This window comes from Asterias amurensis, chromosome 7 (assembly GCF_032118995.1).
Source record: "Asterias amurensis chromosome 7, ASM3211899v1".
NCBI lineage: Eukaryota > Metazoa > Echinodermata > Asteroidea > Forcipulatida > Asteriidae > Asterias > Asterias amurensis.
Window position 1 is genome coordinate 5,397,281 of NC_092654.1, and position 16,729 is coordinate 5,414,009.

At 38.1% G+C, this 16,729-nt stretch overlaps 1 protein-coding gene and 1 non-coding gene across 2 annotated transcripts; one reads left to right on the plus strand and one right to left on the minus strand.

The window, feature by feature from the left end:
* Positions 1–1,141: 1,141 nt before the first annotated feature.
* LOC139940197 (U5 spliceosomal RNA) lies at positions 1,142–1,259 on the minus strand. Its single transcript, XR_011786414.1, has one exon. It is a non-coding gene; the product is annotated as a U5 spliceosomal RNA (small nuclear RNA).
* A 1,040-nt stretch (positions 1,260–2,299) lies between these two features.
* LOC139939948 (cell division control protein 6 homolog) lies at positions 2,300–16,095 on the plus strand. Its single transcript, XM_071936117.1, has 12 exons — positions 2,300–2,456; positions 4,212–4,541; positions 5,711–6,016; positions 6,752–6,951; positions 7,919–8,091; positions 8,915–9,021; positions 9,499–9,638; positions 10,334–10,437; positions 11,368–11,432; positions 12,643–12,851; positions 14,271–14,411; positions 15,963–16,095. Exons 2-12 carry the CDS (start codon positions 4,223–4,225, stop codon positions 16,059–16,061), a joined length of 1,863 nt encoding a protein of 620 aa, XP_071792218.1. The 5' UTR covers positions 2,300–2,456; positions 4,212–4,222; the 3' UTR covers positions 16,062–16,095.
* The last annotated feature ends 634 nt before the right edge of the window (positions 16,096–16,729 follow it).

Below are 16,729 nucleotides of genomic sequence, written 5' to 3' on the forward strand. Positions count from 1 at the left end.
TAATAACTCTTCCCCATACACAGTTGTGGCGTTAGCGAAGCACATATAAGAAAACATAAGAAAACATAAGTATTATTATATTATATTAACTTTACGTCATACAATTAAGCTGACATTGTACCTTCTTTGCACTTTGCACTTTGCACTTTGCACTTTGCACTTTGCACTTTGCACTTTGCACTTTGCACTTTGCACTTTGCACTTTGCACTTTGCACTTTGCACTTTGCACTTTGCACTTTGCACTTTGCACTTTGCACTTTGCACTTTGCACTTTGCACTTTGCACTTTGCACTTTGCACTCTGCACATTTTGCACTCTGCACATGTTGCACTCTGCACCTTGCACTCTGCACTGTGCACTAAAAAACACATCATTGGGGGAACACGACTTCCAGGAAAAACCAGAGAAGTTACTCTGTAAACCTGTGCCCAAAGACATTCGGAGTCCCCCTCCGTGAAGGTGTTGGACCTCACATTGGCTGCCAAAATTAAATTTAAATAAATTACCTTACTTATTCCATAGTAATTAAACTTAACGAGAAGTACGCTGTGAAAGTGCTTGCTAGACTGACTACAATACCCTTTGTAATCTCCTTTTAAACCTCCCTCTTCACCCCTATTACATAATGCCCACCTGATATGCACAATGCATTACTCGAATTCCTATAACACAATTATTTCCCGCTATACTACGAGCCGCGGGAAATGTGTAAGTAAGACACTGCTTAAGAGTTACAAAGGTCGTGGGTTAGAATCCAACCCGAGTATATAACCCCGGCTTTTTTTACAGCACTTGGGAAAATACGAAGTACACAGTGCTAACACACATCGGTGTAACGGTTAAACCAAACTTGTTGTTCTTATCCTCCGATAAAAAAATAATTATAACTGTTAAGAAAATACCTAACTCTTTTTTTCAAATATCAAGTAACAAACCACAAGGGAAACCGGGTTATATATAAAAAAAAATCGGATGAACATAGACAATTAACTCCAGCGAGATTTTAACCAACGACCTCCGGATTAACGTATCGGCGCTCTACCAACTATACAGACTTTCATTGGCTGTCTCCAAATCATAGCTGAATATTGAAACGTTGTTTACATTCATGTTCTATCTTTTATTTATTTATTAGCCCAATCTTTCGACTGTGGGGAAGTAAAAAAAAATAGTCTATAGACTCATTCAGTTGTTCCTCTGCACGGAAATCTTTAGTAAAAGGCGAAAGATTTATGCGAATGCAGTGAAACCAGAGTGCAGAATAAGCGTTTCACCATGGTAGTCTTTCTGTACATGTGTAATTTACTTCAATGCGTTAATTGAAATCAGTTAACAAGACTCTTGAACAAATTATTCGTATAACGTGTATAAACTTCAATCTATTGCAAGGGTTGTATTTTTCTCGATAAAAAAATATGTCTGAAGTGGATTTACATCAATTAGATTAGGAGAAACTTTCAAAAGATGTATTATAGTAGCATTCAATTTTGCGCGAAATGATAGAATAGCTTGGTGGTTAAATTGGCTGCTCATTTGCCGAAAAAACCTATTAAAGTAGGTTTGAATATAGTGAGAACATTGATTATTCGTTAGAATGTGGTCAAGTAGTCGGATCCTGGGCTTTTTAAAAATCTATAATGTGCCCTCATGAGATCCTCGAACAAGGGCTAGAATACAAATTGACTAAACCGACTGCTGTAAAATCATATAAGTGATGGAAATGACAAAATAACGCATTTATTTAAAAATGTTCTGTAAGTGTGGCCGAGTCACACAGCAGCGATAACAAAAAACGATAACGATCACGAAACAAAGAGAACGCATTCTATTGGTTGAATTGCTCCACGCAGAATACATCCACGCTTATTCAACCAATCAAGGCCTCTGTAGTGTAGAATCATTGAGAAAACGAATGAACACCGTTTGCAGAATGTCTTTTCACATCGCTTAAAATAATCCATTATGCAGACCTTGCTGTAGACAAACGCAATACTATTTCCCACTTTTTTTCAGACTGAGACTTTTTTTTTACGCACTTGTCCAAATAAAAATTATTGAATGTTCTTTAAACACTAGTCACAGCGCCCTCTATTCATGACAAACGTGGACTGTTTGCTGTGGTTTATAATGAAAAATGCATGATGTACAAATACATTGTGTGTGAATGTTGGTTGTAAACGCACAACAAAACTAAAACAGTCGTCGTCAGAGATGCGCAGTATTTTCCCGCGAAAAGTAGACGCAAGCTGCCTGGTACCTAGACTCATTACAGTCTACTCAAACATGTAAAAACAGCTCTGGTCGTATGAGTGGGTCCTGACCATTTCTAACACAAACACCACGAACACCATCGCGACATCGCGAGCTCGATTGTTGTTGAATGTCTACGAAACTTCTTTCCGTTCCTGAACCCTAACCTTCAATAATTGACTCAAAATCGAGACAAACGAGGACAGTAAGTAGAACTAGAACATCATCTCCATGGTAGAGTAGAGTCTTTACACTTAAGTAACACTTGCAATATTTTGAGAGAAATTGCGTGTCAGCAAGGCCGGCAACCCAAGCAAGGGGGCAGGATTGGCTGTCTTTTAAACATATTAATGTTGACTATTGATTGATAGTGAAAAAGGATAAGCTTTCAACCTGATAAAAGAAGTTCAGGCATGAAACTTTAGTATTAAAATTCAGGTATGAAACAAGGCAAGGGTCTCGTTACTCGGGTCTCGTCCGGCTATCGTCTCCCGTAAGTAACCTCACACTCATAAAAAATAGGGTTAGCCTACGACAGATAAAGTCAAAAATTGTTGAAAAGGAGTACAGCGCCCCAGTTACTGGGTCTAGGGTTAGCCCACCTTGCTGTTAATGGCTCCGCTTTTAACATTGGTCTCTCTGTCCTCATGTCCTTACTCTATGGTCTCATCACTGTCATCGGTCTCATCACTGTCACCATTAATGGTGACAGTGATGAGACCGATGTGACAGTGATGAGACTGATGTTAAAAGCGGAGCCATTAACAGCTCAACAAGGTGGGCTAAGATAGGTTTATAATTATCTCTCACGCATTAAACGATGATGGTTCAATCAATGAACCATGGTTCAATTAATCTTGGAATCACAAATCTCTCTTTTTTTTTGTTTTAAGTTTTTTTTTATCTCGCCAAAATCAGAAGTCTGGTTCCCACATGCGTGTCCATATGTTTTTGTACACAAAGCACGGACCGAGTGTTTTTTTAATTCTAGGACGAACGTGTGCAAATAATTCTCCATGTTTATCCTGGAAAAAAATATATATGCGCACGCTCGTCACGTGTCGTGACTTCGCGATGCGTTCGGCAGAGTTCGGGGACAATCAGCATTTGTAGTGTAGTGGTAAAGCGGAGTAGGTGGGGACTGAATAACGGTAAGAATTTATAATTTATAACAATTTTTGAGACTGCGGAGTGGATTCTCTGGTCGTCCTCTCGGACATTGAGATATCAAAGGACACATAGAGCCTAATTTTGGCGAGATTAAAATTTAAAAAAAGAGATTTGTGATTCCAAGATTTATTGAACCATGATTGAACCATCATCGTTTAACGCGTGAGAGATATAAACCTATGAGGTTACGGGAGACGATAGCCAGACGAAATGGAAATAGTTCTAGGAGTAGGGTCTTGTCTGATTGTATTCGTACATAGGACTAGTAATAGTATGTAATACTACTAGTACAAGGACCATGGACAGTACAGCATGTACAGCAGAGTCTAGCTCGTCATGCCCGCAATTTTTTTCCAATCAATTCTCGCCAAAATTAGGCTCTATCTGCCTTAGAACTCTCATTGACCTTGAAGATGGTCCAGAAAATGCATTCCGCAATCTCAAAATTGTTCAACTTCAGCTCCATCTCTTTGGTAAGGTAAATTCTTTCCGTAATTCAGCCCCATCCACACCATTTTACTGTTTAAATGTTGATTTGCACTACGCGGCGGCCCCACGTCACATGATGATCTGTGTGTGTACAAAACATTTCCATGCGACAGGGAACAGACTGGTACCCTGTGCGAAGACAAGGGGGCATGGGGGAAATCGCCTTTGTTGCCTTCCTGTGACGTATCAGGCCTGAGCTTAACTAGGAGATCGAGCTGAAATTGAATAAATTGTCATGAACATCCTTAATGGTAAACTGATATGAGGTGACTATTTGCTCATTATTCCCCATGTCTTTCAGAAGTGATCACAATGCCTGTAGCAACAAGAAGGCAAACTGTACAAACGCCAATTAATTTTCGGTGTCGTAAAACTCGAAACAGCACTAAGTCAATGAAGACAAGCTCCTCCCCAATTGATGGTAAAGCGTTGAATGATACACATTGGAAAAACAAAGATGCTGAAGGAGTTAAAGAACTTGTGCATGGTTTGACAACCCCGGAAAAATGTGTCTCCCAGTCCACTAAAAGGAAAGAGAGGCGACTGTGTAAGAGTGTGCCAGCAAAATGTGTTGGGACTTCAAGTCTGATGACATCAGCTTCATCACCAAGAAAGAGAATCTTACTGAAAGGTAAACCTGTTGTTTTAAGGAAGCTGCCGGCTTTTGAAATAATTAGATTTGGTTTTGGTTATAAAATATTAATTATTATTGAATCAAGTTTGAAATGCTTGTCCAATTTATTTTAGCGGGACGTTCCTCCTTCCTCTCCCATAATCAGCAGTGTTCTCTAAGCCTGGGCGACTAGTGTTCTCTAAGCCTGGGCGACTAGTGTTCTCTAAGCCTGGGCGACTAGTGTTCTCTAAGCCTGGGCGACTAGTGTTCTCTAAGCCTGGGCGACTAGTGTTCTCTAAGCCTGGGCGACTAGTGTTCTCTAAGCCTGGGCGACTAGTGTTCTCTAAGCCTGGGCAACTAGTGTTCTCTAAGCCTGGGCGACTAGTGTTCTCTAAGCCTGGGCGACTAGTGTTCTCTAAGCCTGGGCGACTAGTGTTCTCTAAGCCTGGGCGACTAGTGTTCTCTTTTCTTTATAGGTGTAAGATTACTTATTGAAATAGATGGACCTTTGACATGTTTGAGTCTGATTTGTTGTATTATATAAGATCAATCTCCTTTAAAGACAGTGGCCACTATTGGTAGTTGTCAAAGACCAGTCTTCTCACTTTGTGTATCTCAACATATGCATAAAATAACTAACCTGTGAAAATTTTAGCTCAATCGGTCATCGAAGTTGTGAGATCGATAGAAAAAACACTCTTGTCACACAAAGTTGTGTGCTGTCAGTATGCTCGACTTCTGACGTTGAATGCTAAATCTGAGGTCTCAAAATCAAATTGGTAGAAAATTACTTTTCTCGGAAACTACGTCATTTCAGAGGGAGCCGTTTTTTACAATGTTTTATACTATCACATTCTCCCCATTACTCGTTGCCAAGTAAGGTTTTATGCTAATAATTAATTTGAGTAATTACCAATAGTGTCCACTGCCTTTAAAGGTCTGATACAAGGCCTCTATGCCCCTTGAAATCAAATGTTCAGTACTTCCCTCAGAGGTGATTTTTACTGAAGAAAATTTGTTAGAACGCATATCACCAAGGTCTGTCAACCACTCTCAAAACCAATAAATTATTGGAAAAAACTTCAATAAAGTACACTGCTTATGAAGTTTTATGGTTTCCGCTCTTTGAATTTATTTAGTTACACTCAAGTAATAATGTTAAATGTGTTTTCTTGTTACACTCTCAGAGATGACATCAAATGATCACCATCCAGTGACCTCGCCCTGTAGTCCAAGAAAGATGAAGAAGGAAAATGTCCCCATCAAAACAGAACTTTCAGGTGATGATTCGTCACAGCTTCAGCCCAGCTCAAAGGCGAGGCTCACCCCTAAAATCAATCGTATCAGAATGTCTGCGTTGGATTCAGCAGACAATACTACAACATCACCTCAGAAGACTAGGGTTGACAATACTAGAGTGTCATTGGGTATTTCCCCAACTAAAAGGTCACCAATCAAGGCAGTTGCATCTCTAAAACTTGAAAGAGCCGAAGGTTTGTTCTCAATCTCATGGTATTTTTTACTTTGTAAACTGTTTCTAAATCAAAGATTTATCATAAATAGAATAATTTTAACTGGTTTCTATAGAATGTATAGTGTTGCAACAGTAATGCATTAGTTTTCAACTGGTTATTTTTAAAACGCATGGACTTATTTTGTCTGTTGTGGTTTCTTGTAAAATTTGTTTGTTCTTACCTTGAGGCATTGGTTCTGACAACAAACCTGCCAACCTGAATGTACCGTCATGTACTCATTTTGAGAGTTTGCTGGTACGCGGTATTGTGCTAAAGGCCTTAGAGTTTGTTGTTCACTTTCAACAAAATATGTTTTCACTGTTAATTGCAAACCTCTGCTGATAATCTGCCATGGTGTGCTGGAATCTTGGACATCTCAGACTTGTAAGCCACATTTGTATTATCACAAGTTCTCGATGCGGGATTTCACAATAACCTCAAGAAAAAGTAAGATTTGAAGCAAATAGCACCTTAGGTGCATGGCTGAGCATGCTTCACAAATGACCGCTCCTCGAAACAGGCTCTTTAAGTTTTGTCAACGTCTATGTACATCCGCAGTAAGCCAGTTGGCCAAAGTTTGATGTACACAGAAGATTGTTATGTAGAAGAGAATGAAGAGTTAATTTCACACAACCACGATTAATGCCCCCAGATCTCTCTTATTAATTTTGTTCATGTTTCTTTTCTAATTGAATTTTGGATTTGTATGATCAGGAGATTGTTACAAGAATACCAAGCAGGCACTGCACACTACTCTGCCTGACCGTCTTCTATGCAGAGATAAGGAGCTCAATACCATCACTTCATTCTTGAAGACACATCTTACATTGGAGAAACCTGGAAGTCTTTACATCTCAGGGGCACCTGGCACTGGCAAGACAGCCTGTTTATCACAGGTCTTAAAGAAACAACAGGTATTTAGAATTTAACTTGATCAAAGTTACTGTTAAACATTGTTTACATGTAGGTAACTTTCACTTTTGCGAAAGGTTGCAAGCATGTGCGCCCGGAATGAAGCTGTAAAGCTATAGACCGTTCCATTTATCCCCTAATGTGCAAGTGCTGTTTGCTGCTGGTGGGTGTGCCCCATCGCTGGGTAGCAGCGTGATGTTTTGTACAAGAATACATGTATGTGAATTAGGTGTTTTTCTCAACCATTTGCACAATTTCTGTGACAGGACAGCATGACATAAAGATGAAAAGAACACTGACCAGAAATATTGACTACTAACAGACTAAACGGAAAATTACCCCTGAAAACTGAGCAGACAAAAGTTCTATAGATGCAGAGACTGAATGGTAGGGTCTAAAAAAATGTGTTACATCGGCAATGTTTTTTGATAGAATTTCAGTATTTTGTTTTCCTTTTAGTTTCAAAAGTATTGAATAAGTATAATCCTAGTTTTGTTATAATTTATACTGTCCTGTGAGGGAATGTGTGTAAGTCATTGAGGAAGACACTTAATTCACATAAAAAGACAGTGATTGGGCCATGCCCTCGTGTACAAAGCATTGCGCTTTCGCGACCCAGCAATGGCGGCGTAGCCACAGGCAGCATGCAGCACTTGGGCGCTTGTTCTAACCTACTCAGTCGGATGGAATCAATCCAAACCGTATCCCATGTGACAGCAGAACTGGAATTTGTAAGAAGTAAACTTGACCTTGGGCAGGTTGTTAAATAATGCCAATCACAAATAATCCCATTGAATCGTTGCTATTCTATTATTGTATTGCTTAACTCTTGCTGGGCTTGATGTTGTATCAAAAGCTTCTCTTCTGTGACCTCCTTTATTTCGTGGGCATTGTATTCATCAGAATCTTTCTTAAAACTTTCTCAACTTTACAGAAGTTTTTAACAAAACTTTACTTTTCTTTTTGCAGAAACTAACAAGCAAAGCTAAAGTGGTCTTCGTTAATTGTATGTCCGTCAGACAAAGCCAGGGAATCTATACAAAGATTTTAAGAGAGGTGACTGGAAGAGACCAGGGAAAGCCGAGTGCCAAGGAAGCTGCAAGACAGCTCCAGAAACTGTTAACATCGTCTGGACCCATGGTGTAAGATTCGGGGATGAAATTTCATCAATGTGTTATAGAAAGTGTTTTTATCTGCCAGTACGCGCTAATCCACCAATCAGATGCTCAAACTACTCGGGGGATAAAAACATATATACTACTTCCTCTGTTTTATATCCTACTTCCTCTGTTTTTATTACACAGTGCGTATTGTGAGTGTCACTGGTCACGCTCCATAGACAGACAGTGCAAAAATTACACTCTGAACTTTGTGTGCGTGCATGCTGTTCGTCGCGAAATAACGTTCTGAAATTTAAAACTTTGCGCGTTGCACGTGAGACTGTTATAACACGTGTGGTCGTGGAATACAGAAAAATATAGCGCGTCTGCAGCGCTATTTCCACTCGCGCTTGTGTGATAACTTAAAATGTACTTGTACTGTCAATGGTCTCATTGTGCACAGTGAGACTCGGTGATGACCAAGTTTACAAATGGCAGTGGGGTTGGTCTGGCAGCATGGTTGCAGAGTTGTAATGTAGCCCACACTAGACGTTATTAACTTGTTATTTTTCACTCATTAATTTATGAAGTATCAACAGTTCAGGGAGTTCAAATCATGCAAGAGCCTTTGTCTAGACTGACTTAAATATGTGATGGATGGAATAGCATTTTTAGGGGTAGTCTTGTGATAATAGTCAAGTGTCACTTGGAGTTATCAGATTTCCTCTACCCTTGGCTGGCACTAGGCAGTGGTTTGACATAATGAATAATTAGGCCCTATGTGATGCACATTAGGAGTTTAACTATGAAGAGATAAAACAAACTTGGATATTTATATTATTTTCTGTTTTGAATTGTATTTCAGAGTATTAGTTTTGGATGAGATTGACCATCTAGACAGTAAGGGACAAGAGGTGTTGTATACAATGTTTGAGTGGCCTTCCTTAGCCATGTCAAGACTCATTCTAATAGGTAGGTTAAGAGTCTTAAGACTGTTTGATAATACTAACAAGACGCAGTTCTAACAATATGTAAAGTTTGAAGTTTATACATTGAAAGTGTTTGAACATTTTTCTTTGTTGCCAAGTAGAAGAAATCTGGAGCTATATGTTCAGGAACACATGCTCTTGCATAAAAGCAATTTGATTGATAACAGCATGGACTTGTCTAAACAATGTATATTTAAATACGCAACTTACTGAAGGAAATCCAACAATCTGAAGGATACTCTCTCAAGTACAGTTAAAATGATACCATAATGGATACTAAAAAAAGAAAACAATTTATTAGCAGCTTTCATGAGAAACGTTCTGTTTGTGTTTATGTTTGCCAATGAGAAAATTAATCCTGCCTAACTCAATAGTAAATTGCAAGTATATGGTACCGTATCATTGAATGCCATATTCTGACTACTTGTGTTTTTATGATTGCATTTGTTTTATTGTACAGGTATTGCCAATGCACTTGACTTGACTGACCGTATTTTGCCAAGACTTCAAGCTAGACCTAAATGTAGACCTGAGTTACTTCATTTTTGCCCCTATTCCAAGGATCAGATAACAACTATTCTGCTTGACCGAGTGAATCATGTAAGTCGTGCATGTTTGTCATTCATGCATCAAAGCATTACCTTTGTAATCAACTTTAAACTAATGTCCGCTTCAGAAAGTCTCACAATTCAGAAACAGTTTTCATCCAAAAAGTTACAGTATAAATATTTTCCCACCAGGGCTCTTTGTCATAGCTGGCTGGAATAGGGTTGTGTGTAAAAAAGGAAGAACAGCAACTCGCAACCGTGTCAACTTTGGTTAATTTTCAATGCCTGTCTCCACATGTTGTCATATCTGCAGCACATTTGTTTAAATTCAGACTAGTTCTGGTGAATGTTGGTACTGTAGGTTTAGTGTTATTTGATTTGGTTTTTGTTTTATTGTACCGTCATGAAGTGTTCGCTCGTCCCCAGCACCTTGCCTTAATTATTAACCAAATGCACTGGGATGGGCAAATGTATCAAGCATGCTCATTGGTCCATCCAGAAAATGCTCAGTCCCATCATGCATCACACTCACACTGCACCATAGAAATAGCACTGCACACATGACGTTCTTCCTCAACAAGAATCTGTGCACGCTGATTAGCCCATCCCAGCAATCTGGATAGCCTGGCCGCTGGGGTCGAGCGAACATGAAGTGCTGCTTTGGTGGGGTTGTCTTATAAGTGCTGCTTTGGTGGGGTTGTCTTATTACTCATTAACAGTCGTGATTAATTTATATTGACTACACAGGGTTGTGAGAATGGAAGTGTGGTTGAGCCAGTTGCATTGCAGTTGTGTGCCAGGAAGGTAGCAGCTGTAGCAGGGGATATCAGAAAGGCTCTGGATGTATGTCGGTAGGTCAAAGGTCAAATAGTCAGGCACATAATATCCATGTAAATTGTTTATTATTTGCTTCTGGAACTTGTTTTCAATTATGCTTCGATTTAGAATCGTTGCTACGGAAAAATTAAAAAACTAAATAGTTAACTCCAACTCCATGATAACCACAAGATAAATGGTTTACTCAATATCCAATGTGTTTGATTATTTGTAAATGCGCCCTATGTTATAGTCGGGTTATTATTATTATTATTATTGTTGTTGTTTGTTGTTGCTGTTGCTGTTGCTGTTACTGTTGCTGTTGCTGTTGCTGTTGTTCAGCCATACATGACAATACAAAAAATACTTCCAGATGGGCTAGGAGAAACAAAAGCAAAATAATTACTGTGGTCCATAGACCTGCCTCCCCACATCTGGTTGTAATACAAGTAATAAAACAAGTAATAAAATATGTATTAAGCAATTTATGTACAAAAAGATAGGAAAGTTAATTATAAATAAAACATGTCTATGTACATCAAAAGTTGGCAACTAAAACAAAAAATAATATAAAGCATGGACTATGTGAGACTAGAACCAGTTTTAGGAGTGTAAAATTTGAGAAACTTGCACAGTGTAAAAACAAACTAACAAACAAAAACACAAAAATTCCTAAAAACTTAAATAATGTAAAAGAAGAATATCCAAGTGGAATGCAAATTAAATTTAAGTGACCAAATCTATTAAGAAAAAGAAAAAATCCATCAAAAATATGTAAATATGGGTTGAAACAATGTGTGATTAGGATCTAAACTTGTAACCTAGATTTCAAGTGTCACATAACAAAGAAATTAAAATACTATTCTGTAAAATGTTTGTCTGATTGACAAAACATTAAAGCTACCACCATTGGTCAAACGAGAGAGATAAATGATTAATTTTTTGCTTTCATTGTTTATGTCTAGGCGTGCTGTTGAGATTGTTGAGTGTGATGTGAAAAGTCAACTATTGTTCAGTAGTCGATCACCAGGTAAGATCACCATGTTTAATTGATGCAGGCATACATGTGACATGTACATGTACATGGTAACCCTCACAATGTGAATCGTTTATGTACTTTTTCCTAACACAAAACACAAAGTCCACAGATTTACAATAAACTTACACAGTTTGAAGATAATGATAGTAGAAAGCTTCCCTTTAAATTTTACTTACTGAGGTGCTGTAGTTTTTAAGAAATTAGTAAAACAAATAATTTTCGTCTCAGTTTTAGCATGTAAAAACGTCTTTTAACCAGTTATGCTATGGTTATGGTATAATATCATAACTGGTTAATGGGATTTTACATGCTAAAATAACTTTTGTCTCACTGAGACAAAAATAATTTTGTGACTTGTCTTACTCATTTCTCAAAAACTACAGCATCTCAGTAAGTAATATTTTAAGGGCAATTTCTACTATCATTATCTTCAAACCCTGTAAGTTTAATGTAAATCTGTGGACATTTTGAAAAAGTACCCAAATCCTTTAAGTTGATTTTTACATTTGTATACTGATGCAATCACAATTCTGACAAAATACACAGTTCTTGCAGAAAATGGCACTAAGTCATATAAAGAGTGCTACATTGCAAAGTCGTTCAGTGAGTGTCACGCAGCTGTTCTCCATGTTGTTTAAGTGGGGTTTATTTTTGTGACGGTATAGAGATTTTCTTGAAGGATACATTGACAGGAGAAAAACTGCATTACTTTTAAAAGAACATATAAGATTTTTATCTCTTGGACGGGATAGTAACTCTTTTTGGGAGGGATTTTGAATTTTTGTGAGAAGATGTTTTAACAAACAAAATTAAAAGAAGTTTAGAAGTGATGAAAGCAAATGGACTGGACGTGTACTGGGCAAGATTTGTGACATCTATTTTTCTATCATGTCATATTTGGATTAAATAAAATTCTTTAGGTGGGTACTTCTTGGTGAATAGATTATGACCCGTTTTCTCCAGCATGTTCTATTTCAGAATACTCAAAGACACATAATCATTCCAAATATGTGCATGATATGGCATTTACTTTTGTATTTCACCATCAATTTGAGAAAACTGCAACAATGAAGAAATCGCAGGGAAACCACCAACATGAGACAAATTTGTTTGAATGGTCCAGTCTTAGGAAAACATTTTGGTTCACGACAAGGTAACATTTCTAACTGTGCTATTGATAGTATGATCTTTTTATTGACAGTGAAATCTCATGGGGTAGAAACTAATCTGCCGACGGTGAAGAAAGTTGGAATAAAGCAGGTATCCAGTGTGATATCAGAGGTTTATGGATCCCGCCTAGTAACCAGTGCCAGCCAAGCACCAACCTTTCCTCTTCAGCAGAAGTTAATGATATGTACTGTACTTCTTATGGTCCGAGGTGGAAGGCTCAAGGAGATAACACTAGGCAAGGTAAGGTCAACAGCCCTCCCTGACCCTCACAAACCTTGTGTGTATTGCTTTGCAACCAAACTCATCAGGGTGTTTTAGTATGGCAAGAAACCTTTGCTCAATCACATTCAAGCTTTCAGCGATTTCAGGGCTCTGCTGACTTATTAAAGTCACAAATTTGAACTTAATTTGTATTTCACTTGAGTATTTTCTTGTGTCTGTACACTATTGTATAACTCTTGAGTTGTACTCGAGTCCAACTCGGTCACAATTTTGCTGACTTGAACTCTGGCTCAAGTCACAAATGTCAATGACACCTGGTCTCACTGGTCTCAGCCCACTGGTCTCAGTTTGTAGTTATGAAAATAGGCCCACATTTGCAATAATACATTTGTTGCAGGGGAAGATTGTGCACAATACACAATACAAAATTCATACTCTTTCTTGGGGATAGCATTTGTTTTCCTGTTTTAACCAGGTCATCTGGTTAGGCATACAAAGTAAGCCATTTATTTCCTAGGGAATGGCATAGAACAGTTGCTGTGATCATTGAAGGAAAAATGCATATCCGGCAGGCTTTATTTAGTGTATATTTATTCAGCAGCTGAGTATTCAAAAATGAGCAAAAGCCCCAACTGAGTGTGAGTACAGAAATATTGTAGCAATAGACTGTGCAAGTCTCGCGCGGATTTGAACTTCCGGGACCATTGTGGTCCCAACCTTATGGAGTTTTACGTTGGGGAGATTTTGTTTTGTCCATTACTTTAGTTTAATGTAGTTTATTACCATAAAAATGTAATATGTTGTTAAAAATGTAATACTAAATAACATCATATATAAAAGTAAAAATAAAGTCAACATAATAACGAAGAAAAACCGATATTTAAACTTGACCTCGGGTCAGGTTACTTGGTAAAAATTAAGAATTTGAGCCCATCTCCGATCACGAAACTTACGCAGACGCTTGTTTTGGTCGCGCGGGGTGAAAAGCCTTTTCATTGGTCGTTTAGGCGTTGGCTTCCTCTTTAAACTGCGTCACGCGTTTATCTAACGCCCTTGCGACCATCGTGCGTCCGCGTATAAACCAGCTTTCAGTAGTTTCACATTCGGGCAAAGATTTACAAAAGGGGTTTCAAACAATTTAAGATCAAACAAACATCCTTGTCCCAGAGTTTTACTTTTGTCTATACATAGACTTTAACCGATAATTGTGTATTTGTTTAAAACTGCTAAAACTAATTTAAACAAGCTCTATATGGTATTTTAGTTGTTCAGATTCGGCATTAAGAATAAATTAAAGCAAAGATTTGATTCATAAAAAAATAAAGTTCTTCAGTTGTCGTGTTTTCTCGCTCCAGTGCGCGCGAGACTTGCACAGTCTATTGTTAGAAGCTGATCATGATGTACATGTAAGAGTAATGGTGGTTTGTTTAATCGTAGTGTCATGAGAAGTACAGCAAACTATGCAGGGATCGGCAGATGCCAGCTGTTGAGCAGTCCGAGTTCCTCTCATTATGTCAACTGGTTGAGAGTAGAGGACTCATTGGGCTCAAGACCTCCAAGGAGACAAGACAGTCAAAGGTATGTTCACAAGTATTGAAGGCACAAGACAATTGTGTTCGGTTTTTATTCCATGTATTAAAGACACTGGACACCTTTGGTAATTGTCAAAGACCAGTCTTCTCACTTGGTGTATCTCAACATATGCATAAAATAACAAATCTGAAAATTTGAGCCCAATTGGTCGTCGAAGTTGTGAGATAATATTGAAAGAAAAAACACCCTTGTTACACGAAGTTGTGTGCTTTCTGATGCTTGATTTTGAGACCTCAAAATCTAATTCTGAGGTCTCAAAATCAAATTCGTGGATAATTACTTCTTTCCCGAAAACTACGTCACTTCTGAGGGAGCCGTTTCTCACAATGTTTTATACTATCAACAGCTGCCCATTACTCCTTACCAAGTAAGGTTTTATGCTAATAATTATTTTGAGTAATTACCAATAGTGTCCATTGCCTTTAAGTGCACAATTGACTGTCAACGATGGTTGTCACAAAGTCATCTCTATGTTCCCAATAGTCCAAAGGCACAGGATTGATCTCCATTGTGTGCTGAATCAATTGAAAAAACACTTCATCTTGCCGGTTGTCAAGGACTCGCTTGTTTATTACTGAACCTTTCTTCAACCTTTGTGACTAGGCCTGGGCGAATTATTCGAATATCCGGTTAATGGCAAATAGGTTTTCCTATCCGTAACCGCGAATGCCTTTTTTTTCTTAACCGGATATCCACATAGGGCGCAAATACCTGTGTACAAACCGGATAATTCTGTAATAACAACCGAGTAACCGGTTATTCTTTAACTATCCGAATATCCGCGGACGTCGGGCGACAACGGATATAAATGTTTCGTCTGAATCCTTATGAAACTTCTGTTAAGACAGCATAAAACAGTATAAATTAAGTATTTTACTATGCTCACCTCCGTGAAGAGTTAAAACAATGACATTTCTGACGTAATTTGTCCAAAGATTACACAAGTTTTCCTTCACGTAGAGTCAATCACGATCAAAAGAAAAAGCAAATCGCCATCTTTAAATTAGATCCGGTCATTTTTATGAATGAACCGAGTGACACTGTCTTAAACTAATATCAATCCGCCCATAAGATCTCATTCACAAACGAACAGTGCCCTCTATTGGCAAAAAAATAAATATTTTTTTTATATATTTTTTTAAATAGCGCCCTCTCGTGGCGAAAAAAAATTATTCGAGTATCCGGTTAATTTCGGATAGTTGGCCAGCGGTATCCGAATAACAAAATTTCACTATTCGCCCAGCACTATTTGTGACAATTAATTTATGTTTTTCATACATTTACATTTAGAAAATTGGGCTGTGCAAACCTAGTGTTGTGAAAGTACACTTGTTACCATCCAAATTGATGACAATTTAAAAAGTGAATTCACTGAAAACTAAAAGAAGCAAGTACATTTCCTGCTCCAAAAATGATAGAGGCATTATTGATAAGAGTTAAGAGATAAATCCGCGAACTTGACTGTAAGATCGCATGGTTATTAGCTTTGAAAATGAATGGCACAATTTTAAAGGAATGTTGTATGCTTACTTACAGATTTGTCTAAAGTTGAACGAGAAGGAGGTTGAACAGGCTCTGCAAGATAAAGTCTTATTGTCCTCAATTCTTCAAAGCCACATCTCCAAAAATAAATAATATTCTGTCTTTAGAAATAAATGTGTTCTCAACATTTAAAAAAATCCTGTTTGAGCTAAAAATGTAATTGAAGGTGTGAAATTGGAACTGTATTAGACGGATGAGAATTTTATTTGAATTTAGACATTGTTATATGTGCCTGGTGAAAACGAGACTGATTTCTTTTTTGAAGATCTATGGGTGCGTTCGTTAGCTTGTGTGGGTCGACCCCGGTCTGCCCTGGTACGTTCGAATAGCTTTGACGTCATTCCAGGGGCTCACCCGGGTCAGCCCTCAGTGCCCTGCTTGTTGAGTGGGTCACTTGGGGGTGACCCGAGGTGCATGCCGTCACCACGAGAGGGCGAGTGTGATCGTTCTTCTAGCTCTTGTCAGGGGCTCACCGGAGTGAGCACTGCGGGGTTGACCCAGGGAAGCTTATCGAGTGCACCCTATATAATAATACATGGATTATGTAAGGAAGACATGCCGGTTAATGTTTCAAAAAGCTTGAACCCTTTCAGCCCTTCTTGCATCATCGACTCTTAATCCTGCATTTATACATTTTAATATCCAGATGACATTCCAAATAAAATTGCATTATTATCTCACATCAGTTAATTTGAATTTATAACACTTTCATGAAAATGTTACAGTTGCCTCCCTATATTTTTGCAGTTAAAAACCGCTAT

Coding starts and splice junctions, on each gene's coding strand:
- LOC139939948 (XM_071936117.1), top strand. CDS start 4,223: ATGCCTGTAGCAACAAGAAGGCAAACTGTACAAACGCCAATTAATTTT. Junction 6,017..6,751: donor AAAACTTGAAAGAGCCGAAG/GTTTGTTCTCAA, acceptor TTGTATGATCAG/GAGATTGTTACAAGAATACC. Junction 9,639..10,333: donor TGCTTGACCGAGTGAATCAT/GTAAGTCGTGCA, acceptor TTGACTACACAG/GGTTGTGAGAATGGAAGTGT.